At 44.2% G+C, this 15,755-nt stretch overlaps 2 protein-coding genes across 3 annotated transcripts in view; one reads left to right on the top strand and one right to left on the bottom strand.

The window, feature by feature from the left end:
• DOCK1 (dedicator of cytokinesis 1) overlaps positions 1-15,755 on the top strand; it is a 495,194-nt gene that overhangs the window by 208,984 nt on the left and 270,455 nt on the right. The window lies entirely within an intron of this gene.
• The window catches only part of INSYN2A (inhibitory synaptic factor 2A), a 39,866-nt gene that overhangs the window by 6,333 nt on the left and 17,778 nt on the right, over positions 1-15,755 (bottom strand). Inside the window, exon 2 of the mRNA XM_045809513.2 lies at positions 11,762-11,833. Within this exon, the coding sequence (XP_045665469.2) occupies positions 11,762-11,833 (72 nt within the window). The remainder of the gene's footprint in view (positions 1-11,761; positions 11,834-15,755) is intronic.

The following is a 15,755-nucleotide window of genomic DNA, read 5'->3' as shown; positions in this document are numbered from 1 at the left end:
CTGAATGCTACTTGTCGGGAGGAAAGCAGTCTGGAAAAAGTCCCGACTCTTGAGTTTCAAAAGCATGAATGTGATGGGGCTCGAGCCAGGCCAGGCTCACCCGTGCTAGGTATTCTCTGAACAAAACACAGGATGCAGGTTGTGCTGGGTGAGACACGGTGCCGAAGTACTGCGGCTATGTACGAGACCTAAGTCTCCAGGAGCTCCTGTTATATTTACCTCCTCATCTCTTCTTTCCCTGCCTGCATCCCCTTCTCCCATCAGACAACCAAACCATTTGACCAAATGCTTTGTGTTGAGACCATCACGTGACCTGAAGGCGTGCCATGCTGCTGTCGCAAAGCCATTTTCCATACTCCGTATGACTCAACTGTGATAAACGATTAAAGCTGTAGATTCAATTTCTTTGGTTAGTCGTTTTCTCTTAAAAATGGGAGTTTTAAGTATGGGGACTTTTCTTGCAAAATTATTATTCTATACATTTCCAAAGAAATAAAAATCTGTCCTAAATCTCAGGCTGCTCTGTCAGCTGGCACCAAGCTTTGTTCTGTTCCCAGAGACTCTGCTAGGCTTTATAGTAACACCTCCCCCCACCCCCGCCCCTGTGCTTTTGCAGAGGAGTGTGGTTGTAGCTTCTCCAGTCAGAGCTCTGCTCCTCTGATGCTCCTATAAATACTTGGACCTTGCCACAGTTTCTTTAGCATGCTCTCGCCAACTCCTCAAGTTAATTTAAGGGGGAATATAGTTAAAACATCCCTTTCTTCAGTCCTCTGTGTGTAGCCGTTAGGAGTTAGAAGCAAGTGAGTTTGGCTCCCAAGCACTTGTATTTTCTGGAGTGGAGGAAAACCTGGAGTGGAGGAAAAAATCTTGGATTTCTCCGGCCTCGTCATTGTCGGCGGGCTCCATAGACAGCAGAGCAGAAGCATCTGTTTTTAATTCTCCCTGAGTTAGATCGCCGAGTTCCCCTGGTGCTATCCGTGGCTCTCACTGACTCACGCTCTGCCACTGTGGATAAATCATCTCACCTATGGGGACCTGAGCTTGCGTGATCGTGAAACAATGGTGGAGATGCGTTCTTACCCCACATGGGGGTTCTGTGGCATGACTGCAAGAGTGCAGGGAAATGCAGGGTGTTGGGGGATGTGATAGCTCTTGCTGTGTGGATCTGGATGGGACACACAGTGTTCCCCAGAGTGCAGCGCTTAGGTCTAGGGCCTAAATGTGGCTGGGTCCATGTCAGCACCATGGACAACTCCAGCACGGTTGCGAGGGAGCCTCACCTTAGGCTCTGAGTTTCAGGCTGACTGTGTTCCTTGCAAGCTGGGTGAATTTAGCCAAGTCTCTTTCTCCTGGTCCTGGTTTCTGTACATGACCCTGGCCTTGACTCCAGGTATTTGAAGAACCAGGACCCAAAATAGCCATCATACTCTCCCAAATTCTCCACTTGAAGATCTGAGGGGCACCATATATCCAGCTTGCCCTAAATCAGATCTGTCCTCTAGCCTGCTGCTCTGTCCTTCTAAACACAGCCTATGGCCAGCATTCATCCAGGTGTCCAAGCCATGTACCTCGGACTCAAGCTCTGCTAGTCTTTTCTGGTTGATCCCACCAGCTGGGTCAGTGGATTGTCCTCAGCAGGCTCCAGCGTCCTTCCTCTTGGGCCACTTTCCACTACCCTTGTTGAAACTTTCAGAAGTTTTCCCTCTGACCACTGCAACAGCCAAGCAGTGGGCTTGCTTTCTCCCTCTCTCCCTCCTTTCTCTCTCCCTCCCCCCAGCTCCCCCTCATTCTCTTCCCTTCCCTATCCTCCCTTTTCCCCCTCCCTCTCTCCCTCCTTCCTGTCTCTCCTCTGTCTCCCCTGCCACCCTGTCCTCCCCTTCATCGTCTCTCCCTCCTCTTTCCCCTTCCCCTCTCTCCACCCCTGCAACTTTCCCCTCCCTCTCTTCTCCCCGCCTCTCCCCTCCCTAACCCATTTCCCAGTTACCTACCAGAGTCACCTTCGGAAATCCTGAAACTCCTGGGCAGAGTCCTGCTTATCCTTCAGCCCAGGTACATGTCCCCTCTTCTTTCTGTGGAGTTTCCCACCCTCTGTCCTGTCCAAAATCCTCCAGAATGGGTTGCCCCTCAGGCATGGTTGTCTCTGCATCTTTACTAGAGCAAGTCTGTCTCCCATTGGATTGTAGCTGTTTTTTCTCATGACTGTGAACTCATTGAGGGATGTACCCCGTTTATTTCATCTTACGTCTAAGGTCCATTTAGTACAGTGTCAGGCTCAGAACATGCTTTGTTACTGAATTGAAATAAACAGATGAACTGAACCCAGGTCTCCTCACTCCTAATCTGTGCAGAATGCTGCTGTTCTTTTTTTTTTTTTTAAGATTTTATTTATTTATTCGACAGAGATAGAGACAGCCAGCGAGAGAGGGAACACAAGCAGGGGGAGTGGGAGAGGAAGAAGCAGGCTCATAGTGGAGGAGCCTGATGTGGGGCTCGATCCCAGAACGCTGGGATCACGCTCTGAGCCGAAGGCAGACGCTTAACCGCTGTGCCACCCAGGCACCCCAGAATGCTGCTGTTCTGTTTTTTATTTTATATTTATAATTTATCATCAAAATGAATATATGTATGTAAAATATGTCTGTGTGTTATATACCTATATTATATATTATCTGTGGATTCCATTCCAGTAGTTTCAAATACTAATAATTTGATTACCTGCTTTTAACACTTAGAACATTGAAATGATTCATCATAATTTTGGGTCCTTCTCTCACCATTATTTCACATAGTAGGTGCATAATTCAAATTTAAAGAATCAGTGTAAGATGTAAAATACCAGAAATAGATGAGTATTCAATAATGTTATACCCAAACTATAAGATCTGTTCCCCTTTCCTGGTATGCTATGGCAAAGAAATTATGATCACAGTTATAAAAACAAAAACACCTGCCTGTTACCCTAGCTATAATTATACTGTGATAGCCAAAGCTATTATTATTGACTTTTCTGAATGGTTATTTATCCTGACTATACTGGAGAACAGTCCTCCACCTTTGGTGTTTGGCTGAACTCCATCATCCTCGATCTACATCCTATCTTTGAGTTCCTCTGGAGTACAAATACTGGTCTTGTTACCCAGCCCTCATTCAAGTGCCTGAGTTTATGGGCTGGCCAGACGCACCAGGATCAAGGAACCATGTGTTAGCCTCCCATAAATTGTGCCACAGAGAGGTCAAAGAGGAAAGACTCCAGCTCTATTTATAACCTCTACCCATAATAATTTATCAAGTAGGAAAGGGACCAGATCACTAACAAGAGTGTCACATGTCCATTAAACATATCTTATGCCATACTCCTAGCAAGCCAGAGAGATCATACATTGTCATTAGAAAGGAACAATAATTATTAAATGTAGCCTGCCACTATGCTGCTGTCCCTGGCCTCAGTGAAGAGCATGAGTTTTTATTTTGTTTGGTTTTGTTTTTAAGTTTTGGACAGGAAATACATTGTAACTGCACTTAAAAGGAGAAAACACACAACTCTCCAAAATTGGTTGTAATGAGTCTGGCAGGTGCCGGGGTAGAACACCGTGTTAGGTTACTGAAGGTTGGCCAACACATTGGCCATCACTTCATTCGCTCTTACCATTTTGAGGATGGGCACTTGTCTGCCCAGGGAGGCAAATGACTTCCTGGGGTTTCAGTGCTGGAGGTAGTGTGCAAAGCAGCCGACCCCCTGGGCCACCAACCCAGGATTGGATTGCTAGATGCTCCGAGGAGCTCCTCCTCTGTTCTGATCTGAGCTGAGGAATGCCATCTGACTGATAGAACGCAGTGAGAGTCTCATCACACAGACCAGAAAATCATTAGTTTCTTGTACATGTCCTCTGGTGTCACCAGTGACCATCGAAACCCTAGGCTCCCCACTCTACCCCCAGGGATGCTATGTGTAAGAGAGGAGCTTTTTCAGGGTGTCTGGGTGGTTCAGTCAGTGAAGCGTCTGCCCTCGGCTCAGGTCATGATCCCAGGGTCCTGGGATTGAGGCCACATTGGGCTCCCTGCTCAGTGGAGAGTTTGCTTTTCCCTCTGCCTCTGCCCCTCCCCCCTGCTCGTGCGCTGGCACTCACACTCTCTCTCGCTTGCTTTCTCTCAAATAAATAAAATCTTAAAAAAAAAAGAGAGAAAGAGAGGAACTCTTTCAAAATGGCAGACAGGAGAGTCCTTCGTGTGGCCTTAGCAACCACCGTCGTCTCTAATCTCCACGTTCCCTGTGGAATTTCAGATGGTCTAACTCGGCATTGTGGTAGGGACTGAGTCCTGCATCTGGCCCCTTAAAAAAATCTGTATTTGTGTAAAAATGAATCACATCCATTTTCTCATGCTGTTGACACTGCAGCCTCCGCTCAATGGTTTTGAACATCGGTGAATGCCTCCTTAACCGTTACTCTGGGCATAACCAAAAGCGAGGGTTGTTAAGAGGAGGGTATCATCAGTGTAATCAACCTTTCTCTGCTAAATGTATTTTAACGAATTGCTTTACAAACAATATGTTGAGATGAGTAATCAGTTTTCAGTTTTCCAGCATCTAACACGTATCAGAGTTACATGTCAGAACTAAGGTGTTACTATTACAAAAGCCTAAATCCTTATATATTGGGGAAAAAGAAACAATATGTTTTTAAAATTCTGATGGAATAGAAAAAACTTGGATTGTTAGGTTTGGGAATTTTCAAGGAGAATTCTGAGGTCTGGTGAATCTTTTGTTCTGACTTTTAATTTACTTTATTAAAAAAAAGCTTCCTTATGCCAGAATCACTACGTAAGGTATCATCCCGGGATTACTCCTTTCTGTCATCTTCCTCCCAGCCCATCATTCACCGTAAATACCAAGAACAGAACACTAAATATTAGACAAAAGGCTAATTTCCTCCACATCAGTTCATGTTGTTAAAGAACTTAATATGCACAAGTGGCGGTAATTAGAGCAGGACTGGAAGGAGCACGTCCACTAAGAGATAATCACTAAATGACAAAGGCTGCAGAGATCCCACTCCAAGTGGGCTCTGGACAGGCTAGACTTGGCACCATTTCTGCATACAAATGCAATTACCTCTCTTAACAATAAGACTTCATTAGTCCTGAGGCTTTCAGTGCTGGTGGCTGTCCTGATCCTGCATCACCCTCCCCAGCTCTTTGCAATTAGTGCAGTACACGAGAATCGCTAAAATTTCCATGCGTAGTTTTATCTGGAATCTTTGCGTCCTTATATTTTGTGCTCTTATTGGCCATGTAATGAATTACCAAGGACGGTTTGAGAAAATGCCATTTGTTAGTTCTGTGAATTCCTCCTTCCATCTCGAATAAGGGTCATTGACTAATTTTTTCCTAAAATCTTCCAGTCCTTTTGGAAATGAACATGTAGAATTTAGGAACTTCCTACTGGATGAGCAGTCAGAGATTGCAAGGTACTAGAAGGTTCCCACCTTCTGTAAAGATGAGTGTACATGTGCAGTGAGGCATCCCCTTCACCCTTGGGGAAGCTCTGGCTGTTTCTCTCCCTAGCTCCTCCTGTGGTTCCTGATTCTCTGGCCTGGGGGGTAGGCTCTAGAGCTCACATCTGAACCCTCCCCAGCATGCTGTCCTTCAACATGATCCCGCCTCCCGTGAGTAGGCCGCCGTGCAGGTCAAGCATCCCCGCTTCCTTCAGCTTCTCCTTATCTGTCTTTGGTCTTGGTGTCTCTGGCACTTATCTATCCAACAGAAGGTTCCCCTCTGTCAGAGCTCTGTTGTTGCAGAGTCTTAGGGTAGGGGGCGTATGTGGGGTTATCTTTAGCCAGATTAGACTTCTCATCTCCCAGTGACTGGGGCGAAGCCTGTCATTTCTTAGGAGTCCCGCTGGAAATGCTTGCTGCAGAAATGCATATAAGCACCACATGGAAAGGGCTTGGATATTTAATCAAATGGTTGTTTGAAATCCTGCCCGTGCTTGACCATCAGTGGAACACATAAGATGACGAAAATAGGACATAGACAACATGGCCTTCTGCAAGATCCCTCCCTCAGTGGTGTTGAAAACAAAGCAGGCCCTCAGCATTCCTGTCCATCCAGATTCCTGCTCCCTTACTCGTCTGCCACATAATTCATGTCCCTGGAGGCCAGCTGTGTGGTGGCCTTGATGTGTAGAAATGGGGCAGGTGTGGACAGTGTCCTCCTGGGCGGTACAGCAGCCTCAGGGCTTCTAACGGTGGGAATTCTAACACAGCAGAATTTAAAATTCTGGTAAAGATTCTGTTTAATGAATCTGAATCATCATCGGCGTCATTATTGCCTTTCAGATCTTGCTTTCATTCCCACAGTCCTTTGAATCGAGGTTGGCACATGCTATTTTCTTTAAAATGTACAAATTTGAATTCAAGCCATTTTGTTGTGGTATTATTTTGCAAATTAACCACTTCAGTAAAGGAGGGAAATGGTGTATTTCATTGTTCCGTTCTGAAACTCAATCTGAACAAAAGGTGAATCATCAGTAGCGTGACTCATCAGATTTGTCTGACAAGAGAATTAACCAAGATAGGCTGGGTACAAAGGATTTGAACTGCTTATGAGCAAAGATTATATTAGTAATTTATCCTTAAAACATTGTCTGAAATAATTACAGCATATTGTGACAGGAAATATGGATGATGAGCCAGAAAAGTTTTACTAAAGAAAACTGAAACTTGCATCTCTTTTAATCTTTTTTCATGCTGAGACGGTCTTTAATTAGAATTTCACAATTGGTCCAGATCACAATCCAAGGGATATTGTCTTAGGAAAAATGTAATCATGTCAACCACCTCAAAATTCCCAGTTATGGGAAATATTACTTTTGATGTTTGAGGTTTCAGTGGACGAGGGAGCAGGGCAATCAATTCGCTGCCCAGGAACAGTTCTGTGGCTCTGCATAAATCAATTTGCCGATGCTGGAATGGACGTTACTCAGTTGAGAAATGCCTTGTGACTGTCCTCACATTTCCCTCCATGTCTACTTTCTGTAGAAGCTCAGACTCACTCCTGCAGTAAATCACTTGTAAATCATGGAGTCAACCAGCTTTCAGAGCTGTAAGGGACCTCTCTGATCCTTTCATGCTGCCCCACGTGATGTTAGAGATTTAGTGGATACCCCACCAGAGAGAGTGGGGGTACGGCCCCAGCCTCTGGGGCGCCTGGTCCCTGAGCAGGAGGCTGTGGCAGGCTAATGTTGCCAACCTCTCACTTGTGGTACTGGCAGCCTTTTTCCCTGAAATTGCTTCAGGACCTTTTGTCCTTTTGATGTTTCTTCCAAGTCCTGTATATTTCCACGACAGACTTATTTTTTACAGAGAAATATGTACGGCCGCCCATGGCAAAGGTACACATTTATTACAGGACCGTGTTGATAAAACTGCAGGCAGCCAGGTCTTGAACATGGCACCCTTTGCATTTCCCTGGGCCAAGTGTTACTGGAAACACAGTGGATTCTTATTCTGCTCAGGGAGGGTAATTGGGTTTCGAGCGAAAAGAGCGGTGTATACATGCAAGACAGGCTGGGTCAAATTCATTGACCTCCAGGGCTCTCTGCCTGCCAGTGCACAGGTATGACGAATTGCAACGTGTCGATATAGCAGTTGTGATGGCCCCTTGGGTACTCCCAGTTTCTCGGATACCCAGTCTTTTGGGATTTAAAATTTTCTTTATTTTGAAACTCCTTTAACCTGTTCAATCTCGAGTTACTCGAGGGATCCCATGGGAAAAACCAACAGCAGTGGCTGAGATGGTGGTATGGAGACTCCTAGGAATAGTTCCAAAGTCTAGGATGCAGGCTCTGGTGTCTGAGAGTGTGGGTGCCAAAGCCACGCTTGGGAACAACTGCAAGGACCTTGACCTTGAGCTAACTTGCCCCTTGGTGATGGGACCCTCCCTCCGTAGAGCTGTGTGTGGGAACTGAAGGAGGACTTGCTTGTGCATTTCCCTGGTGAGAAGAAATGGACTTTAGTCATAAAGCCTCTGAAATCTGGACACTGTCTTTGGGTCACTTCTGGGATGCTGGGGCTGCCCATGTGCACTGCTGCAGGTCCCCCAAACAGGTGACTTCTCCTGCAAAAGGACTAATGAGTTTTGAATGCTTTTCTACCAAAGAAACCTCTATTCTTCATGAAGCCTTTGGCATTTGAAGATTAAATCTTGGGCTAACCGGAAACTGAAAAATCACCTGGTTGAATCCCCCTTGCTGTCCTTTCTCTTTTTTGAAAGGGAACCCTGCCATGGGGAAGTTACGTATCTAGGTGTGTCAGCAAAGGCCATCTATCAGGCAGACTCAGAGTGATGCAAGTCTTCCAAGAGCCAGACCAGTATCCTTTCGTCCTGTTCTATTCGTCTTTTATATTCAGACAGTATGATGGAAGCCCCCCCCCCCCATAATGGCTGTCCTGGGTTAGCCACCATGTGCTTCCCCCATGATGTAACTGACGCCCACACAGGCCATCGCTTCTGGCGAACAAGCTTCTCTGTGGCTGACCCACAACCCTCTGTTCTTATCCTGCAGCTCTGTGCTCACCAAGAGGATGTTGTGTTGGGATCTGTGTATGCCATTTGTACCCATCATTGAAACGATGTGATTTATTTGAATGTTGCATAAACCAGCGTAATAGACCCTAGAAGAGAATTCCTTCTGTGAGTTACAGTTTTGGACAGAGTAGGGTGTGACCAGATAGCAAGTGTGGAAAAGGTAGGGGCAAATCGGGATCTAGAACTGTGTTCTGAACTCAGATTCCCTCACAGGGTGTTCATGGAAAATCACTTGGAACTAGAGCACAGGGCCCACATTCACAGATAACATCTGGGCTGCCCCTCAAAAGCCTGGCATAACTTTAAATCTGCGAAATGGACGATCTCAATTTATATGATGAAAATTCAGTTAACAGGTTAAGTGTATAAGTTCCCTTTTGACTGGTTTTTCAGTTAGTTGACTAAAAGTGAGCTTTCACCTGTCTTAGCATCCCCACGGAGCTCAGAAAACTCTGGTCTAGTGTCAATAACCAGGGTACAGAGTGTTTACATTTTTTTTGTTGACCTGTAACCTTGTGCAAGTTAGTAACAGTTCAATTTTCATAATTTCTAACGTAAAGTGATAGGAAAGTTGGAAACGGAGCTTGATGAGCCGTGTGCGTTCAGTCTGGTAGTGATACTGAGATCCTTATTAAGGGCTGCAAGTGTGGAGGCTGTGGGAGTCTAGCTGAAATGTTGCTCTTAAGCCCTTCTAGAATAACTTCTGTTTGCTTCACAAGTTTGGGGGCTGGGGAACTGGTGTTGCCATCACTCTGAAGGGAGAGATTTTAAAATACTTTCCTGAAAAAGAGATCTAACATTCCAGTTTTCCTAGCAACACCTCTCCAGGGATGCTTGGCTCATTTAGAGGGAGGACTGTTGGGGGAGGGGGGTGTGCCCGGCTCTGGAGGGTCATATCTTTCAGTTCCTGAAGACGCATGCCAGCACGCTGCAATCCCTGGGGTCGCGTTCTGACTACAGGGTCTCTGAGTGGATGTGTATTTTCCCCATTTTGTAGGAGGTAACCAGAGTGATCCCAGTGGCCCAGTCCCTCTGACTGGTGAGTCTTTGCTCAATTTTGGCAATTTCCTGTGGTTCTGAGACACTCACAGTTCTTTGAGAAAGTGGGCCAGTAGCTGGTGTATTGGGATTCATGCAGAATGTTGGTTGAGCCAATTCTAAATAGCAACCACTCAGAGCTAATTCCTGAAAAAGACAAATTTCTGTCCTTCACAGGCTTGTTAAATCACTTTTAATATCACTTTTAATGTACGTTACCTCTGGATTTAGAGCTAAATTTACTTAAATTACTTCAGTTACACTGGAGAGTGCCCTAATAAATTCTTTTTTCAATCACCCACAAAATGTTAAATGGGTTTGTGCTCATCAAGCTCACCCTGAACCTTCTCGGAAAATCTTTGCTCACTTCTGCTCTGTTGCATTGAAAGACTGGGTGAGCCCCAGCTCCCAGAGTAACAGAAGCTAAACGGTGAGGGTAGATACCAGGTGCTTTACATTCTCCGCTTCTTTTCCTAATGACTAGTATTAGCGAAGGGTTATTTTATGTCAGAGTTTCACCCCTTCACTGTTGACTCTAAATTCTCTTCCACCACATGCATGTAGTGAAAGTATTCCTAACCAAACTTCTCTGATACGGAGCTGTCTCTGAGGAGGTAATTTGCAATTTGTGGGAGTTCCTGACAAACAAAATTTGCCTGGGTGCTTGCTTTTCACCTCTTCTTTATTAAAAGTGGGAGGACAAGCAGGCGGCTTGGCATGCTGGCCCAGGGCTGCTGCGGGGGTCCGGGCTCCCTGCGTACTGTCAGGAGGCCTTAGCAGCGGGCATGTGCCTTTTACAGACCTTAACCCGGGGGTGGTTCCAGCGGGGCAGGCTTTTTTAGCCTTGGCGAATTCTTGTTTTGGGGCTGTCCTCTGCTTTATAGGATATTAGCAGCATCCCTGGGCTCTTTCTACTCGATGCTAGTGACACCTCACCAATTGTGACAGCTGAAAACGTCTCCTTCCAGACCTTGCCAGATGTCCCCTTGGAGGCAGAATTGCCCTTTGTGAACTTGTGCAGTAAGGAATGTGCTAGGGTGACACGTGGTGCTCATTCATGTCTGCCTTTGGGTTCTTCTGCCTGGCCCCAGAGGGAGTCCCCAGGTGACCCAGTTGTGCTTTTCAAGAGTCTGAGTCCCATGTGGGGTGTTCTGCCTAGGCTGGAGATGTGTGATGGGCCCAAGAAGGTGTGGATTCAAGCTTTATGCTACATTGAAGACATTTACACGATCTCCCTGCCCGTCTCCACCTTTTTTGAGAGGATGGTGACTTTGAAGATCTTTTTAGAAGGTGTATTCGTCAGGGAGAGGAGATGGGAGTTCTTGTACACATGTCTAGATCTATAACCATGCAGCGAGAATTGTTTTTGATAATTTGGTAGGTCCACTCACATTGGCCTTCCGGCTTAAGTTTCAACAATGAACTAAATCATAACATCTCTTACTGCTCTCGCATCTTGTTTGTGAAAATTACATTTCCGAAGAGAAAACAGACAATAACCTCCCTGAAGGTTGTGACCATGTCTGAAAATTCTAAATTTCCGCAAGAAGCCTAACATGGTTTTTCCCTACTGAAAGTTTCTGCTGTATTCTTGTTGATGCAAATAATCTAAACAAACATTAAATTAAAAAAACATGATGAACAGCAGTATAGATTCTAAACAGGGGATTGTGTCCCAAGGGATGCCAGTGCCGCAATCTCTGTGAGTTCCTAAGGAAATAAATTGCATATTTGGTGCAAGCAGCCTGGGTTCTTCCATGGTATTCCTAGCACATCCAGTGTGGTTTGCGGTCTTTGATCTATACCATCTGAAGGGCTTAGCTCTCTGAGCTTTTCCCGAACACACAGCACAGTGCTCATGGCTAGCGATTCTGAAGGAGCAAGCCATCAAACTTATACCACTTTTTGAAAACACTAAGATACATTTGCAAGATAAATGAGTTCAAGCTGTCCCTCATCCTGGGATCGTACACCTGGGGTTGAGTATTTAGAAGGAGCTTAGAATTATGATCAAGTAAGGCCCTTTACTTTGTGTCTGTTATCGTCATCCCAGCATGGCCCCCGATGATTCTTGCATTCGTGGGTAAACATCATTTGTCACTCATAATAGAAAAGTGGGAGGAGGAGGTTAACATACCTATAGATAATACATGCACTGTTCCTGCATGTGTCACAATTAGCTGTGTCTTGCCCCGTCCGATATGAAAGCCTACAAGATAAGAACAGGAGAGCATTACAAGTGGTGGTTGGTGGTTGCTGGCTGTTATAGAGCAGACACCTCACATCAGATGCTTTCCCAATGCCATTGCTCGTCATGGTAATGGAAACTGATTCACGTGTGTTTCCCATTTGGCTCCTGTCTGCATTTATCATACAAAACCAATGCAATACCTACAGCTAAGATGAGCGTTAAAATAAATCCAGAATGTGAACATAAGCTACTGGATGAAGTAGATAATCTGATTTTGCTAAAAGAGAACTGAGGATGTTTCAGTGCAGCTTTATATTTATGGTATTTTAAACGTGGAGGGAAAACCAATGCCAGATATGCTGACTCCATGGCTTAACTTTGCCCCACAACCTCTTGGCCTGCTGGAGGACAAGCTGCAATCCACGGTTCTCGGGCTGAATCTGTCCTCTGTCTGATTTTTTGCAGCAGGCTAAGAATGGATTTTATATTTTAAATGGTAGGGGAAAGAAAGGAGAAAGAATAATAATACTTGGAAACTATGTAAATTAATGATATTTAAATTACAGTGTCCAAAAAGATTTTGAGATTAAAAAAAAAAAATCAACATTTTTTCCTAAGTATCTACACGGCATCTTCCATTTTGCTTCTTGGTTTCCAGATTCCAGAATATTTATTCTCTGGCTCTAGAGAGAAAACAATTTGTTCAGCCTTGTGGTAGAGTATCCTAGTGCTGCTGTCATGCCTTCCACTGATCTTGTCTGCCATATTATCCATGAGATCTATCAGCCCTATGAGGCCACACAGGTTTGTTATTTTGGGGAAGGGGGTGGCAAGGTTGGTAAACTCTCTTCCTCTTAAAAAAAGAAAACTAACCTTAGAGTGTTTTTTGGAGCCTACTATGGAAGGTTGAATAAAAGGTTGATAAGCAGGGTTTTCTTGACCAGGCCTTAACTATATTTTGGCCTGGTTACCTCAAGAAATTAGCATTAGGGGTGCTTTCTTGCCCTTTCTTCTAACGATTTCAGCTGACCTTTCTTCTCTGATATTTTTAACAGCCAGGTGTAGTTTTTCCAAATATTCCTTTGTACCCAGGGGCAAACATAACCACAGTCTGTAAATTCGTGGCAGAAGAAAATCTTCCATCTGAGTTGGCATATGTACACTTAGGGGGTAAATTTACATTTATAGAATCACTCAACATGGTGATAGTGTGCACAGAAGGTTTTCCGTCAACATCGATCGTCAATATTTTTATCACCTTTGCTATGTAAACTTCTCTTGTATGCATCGTGGATTTCGAATTGAAAATAACTTTTGCTTTCCTCATTATATTTTGTGTTCCATAAACATTTGACAAAAAGATTTCCCACTCAATGTCATGTTGTCTTTGTGAGCTTTGGTAAACTCAGGACTTGCCCTTTGAATTCTGTGTATTTTGCTTATTAATCAAGTGACTATATTCTGCCCTAAGGTGCTGCTGATCTTTGCTTGTGACCCCAGTGTATTTGGGCAAGGTCTGGAATCGTCGTGTGGCTGCATGTGTGTTGACCTTTGTCCACCATCACTTTCTGTATTGGGATCCTTTGGATATGCACATTTGGTGTTTACTCTCCCCTTGGCTTAGTAGAGAGGAACAGTCAAGATCCTGTGCGTCTCAACCTCCCCTTCACCAGACATGGCCACTTTCTTACTTAGACTTTTCCTCTTGTTGACAGACCCCAAGAGTACATTCCTCATGAACCTTCCCAGAGGTTCAGAGTGGTCAGACCCCTTCCAGGGTTCCCTGTGTCATGACATCGATCTTGTCCATTCTTCCATGCCTGATGTATACATAAAGGGACCTCTCCATTCAGCATATTCTACTAGATCTTGCCCTAAGCTCATTTCTGACTGAGGTCATTTTGTACAATATTGTGCACAACACTTGAGCCCACGTCCTCGCAGTGACATGGCTGGTGCGGAACGTGTCACACTCTTAGGTCAGGTTGCAAGTGAGGTACTGTTCTGCTTTTGTGTTGCACGAGCATATGCTAACCGCCAACCAGGGTGGCTGTTTATAGGTGTTAGTCATAGTCCAAAGGTGAGGCTTTTGAAAGAAAGCGGGCAAAATCAGGGACATTTCTTAGCCCTTATCTGAGGGGCACTCTTTCTGGTTTCTGAGGAAAAGTGAATTCCAAGCTTGTAGAACCTTCCAGTCTTAGACCCTAGGTAAAATCTTGATCAAGCCTCAGCAACACCAACACCCCTTACTTGCCCAATATCTCAGAGTTCCTAAGTGTCTCACATTGGAGCCTTGAGCCCTCAAATTAATTATGGTATCTCATTTTAAAGAGGAGAATACAGTAACATTTCACATCCAGGATCTCATTATTCTTAGACCCCAGGCTTCTGATTCTCTGTGATGCCTTCCTTCTACCTTGGGACTGGTATTCTGCACTATGTATGTGTAATTGGCAACTTGGGATAGTCAATGAATCCAGCAATGGCAGGACAAGGGTAACAGAAATGCACTAGAGGACTCTCTTCCAGAACCTGGGCATTTTTCAGTTAGAAATTGCTTTTTTAAAGCATTTTCTGAAAAGACTCTATTCTTATCCCCTTCTAAAAAGCACACACATTTTTTTTAAACACTGTTACAGTCAGTAAGCAAATAGTTATTAAGTGCCTATTAAGTGTTAGGCATTATTTAGCTACCGAGGAGATATTTTTGAATAAGACAGAGTCCTTGTCCTCACAAAGCTTGCAGTAGAGTGGCAGAGGTAGGCAAGCAATACATAAACAAGTGGATGGATGGATGCATGGATGGATGGGTGGATGGTTGAGTTTTGGTAACACGTGTTAAGGAAAGGTTGTGGAGAGGTGGCTTTAGCTAGCACACTGAGGACACAGATTCTGAAGTGGGACTTCAATGATAATAAAAAAAGAAGTGAGTCATCTGAAGATGCAGGGCTGAGTGGTGCAAGCAGGGGGACCATCACAGGTGAACTTCCTGCAGTGAATGATGTTGGTACGTTCACATGACAGAAGAAAAAGGCCAGTGTGGCTAGAACAGATGTTGCATACAGGAGTTGGGGGGGGGGAGATGAGATCAGACCGTGTAAAATAGGAAACACTTTGAACATTATTTTGAATTTAATGGGTAGCCACTCTAGACTTTTTCTTACAGTTGGATGAAAGAGTGACGTGGAAAACACTTCTTGACTTACTCTCACCCACGCCTCCAACATCACTTTCATCCAATTTCCTTTCCCTTGCTTCTTTTATTTACAACACAATCTAATTCACTCAATCCTAAAATATAGTATGGTTTGGCTAATGTCTATTGATAAGCAAATGAGTCATCATGCCTGCTTTATATGGAGACATTTTTGTGGTCATTGGTTTTTAGCTAATTTAAAAGAAAAACAGATGGTCCCTCCTTTTTCCACCATATCTGGGAAGTATTTTCAGGATCTCATTGCCATCAACTTTTCTTAGAGAGACCCCTCAGTATGTTTCTAAGATTTTTTTTAAAGGACCTTTCTTTTGTTTAAGGAATTTAAGTGTTTGGAGTCCATAAAGGCAGTTTATAGAAGTAGAAGTCAATGAGAAATTAATTTGTGGATAAAATTTAAAGTGTTGCCTTTGTATCATGCAGTTAAGTCATAAGCTGCCTCCAGCAGCCAATGTCAATCAAGGTATGCCTGCAAAAATTTTATTAAGCATGAGGGTGTTTTCAGGAGAGGGTTTAAACTATGTAATCCATTGTGCTTATTGCTTTGATAATCCATCTAATTGTCCTTGGAGCTTTCAAGCTCTAGGGTTTGGCTTCACTGATAATTTTATGGTCACATTAATAATTGTGTTACAGCATCTGAATGAATGTGTTCTCTAAATATAGATGAAACAGATAAATTCTTTCTATAGGACAGGGAACACAAAGTGCTGTTATGGAATTTCC

Source organism: Ursus americanus, chromosome 6 (assembly GCF_024610735.1).
Source record: "Ursus americanus isolate L20-20 chromosome 6, mUrsAme1.1.p, whole genome shotgun sequence".
In the NCBI taxonomy this organism is placed as follows: Eukaryota; Metazoa; Chordata; class Mammalia; order Carnivora; family Ursidae; genus Ursus; species Ursus americanus.
Note: the sequence above shows the minus strand (reverse complement) of the source record. Positions and strands in the feature narration are given on the sequence as shown.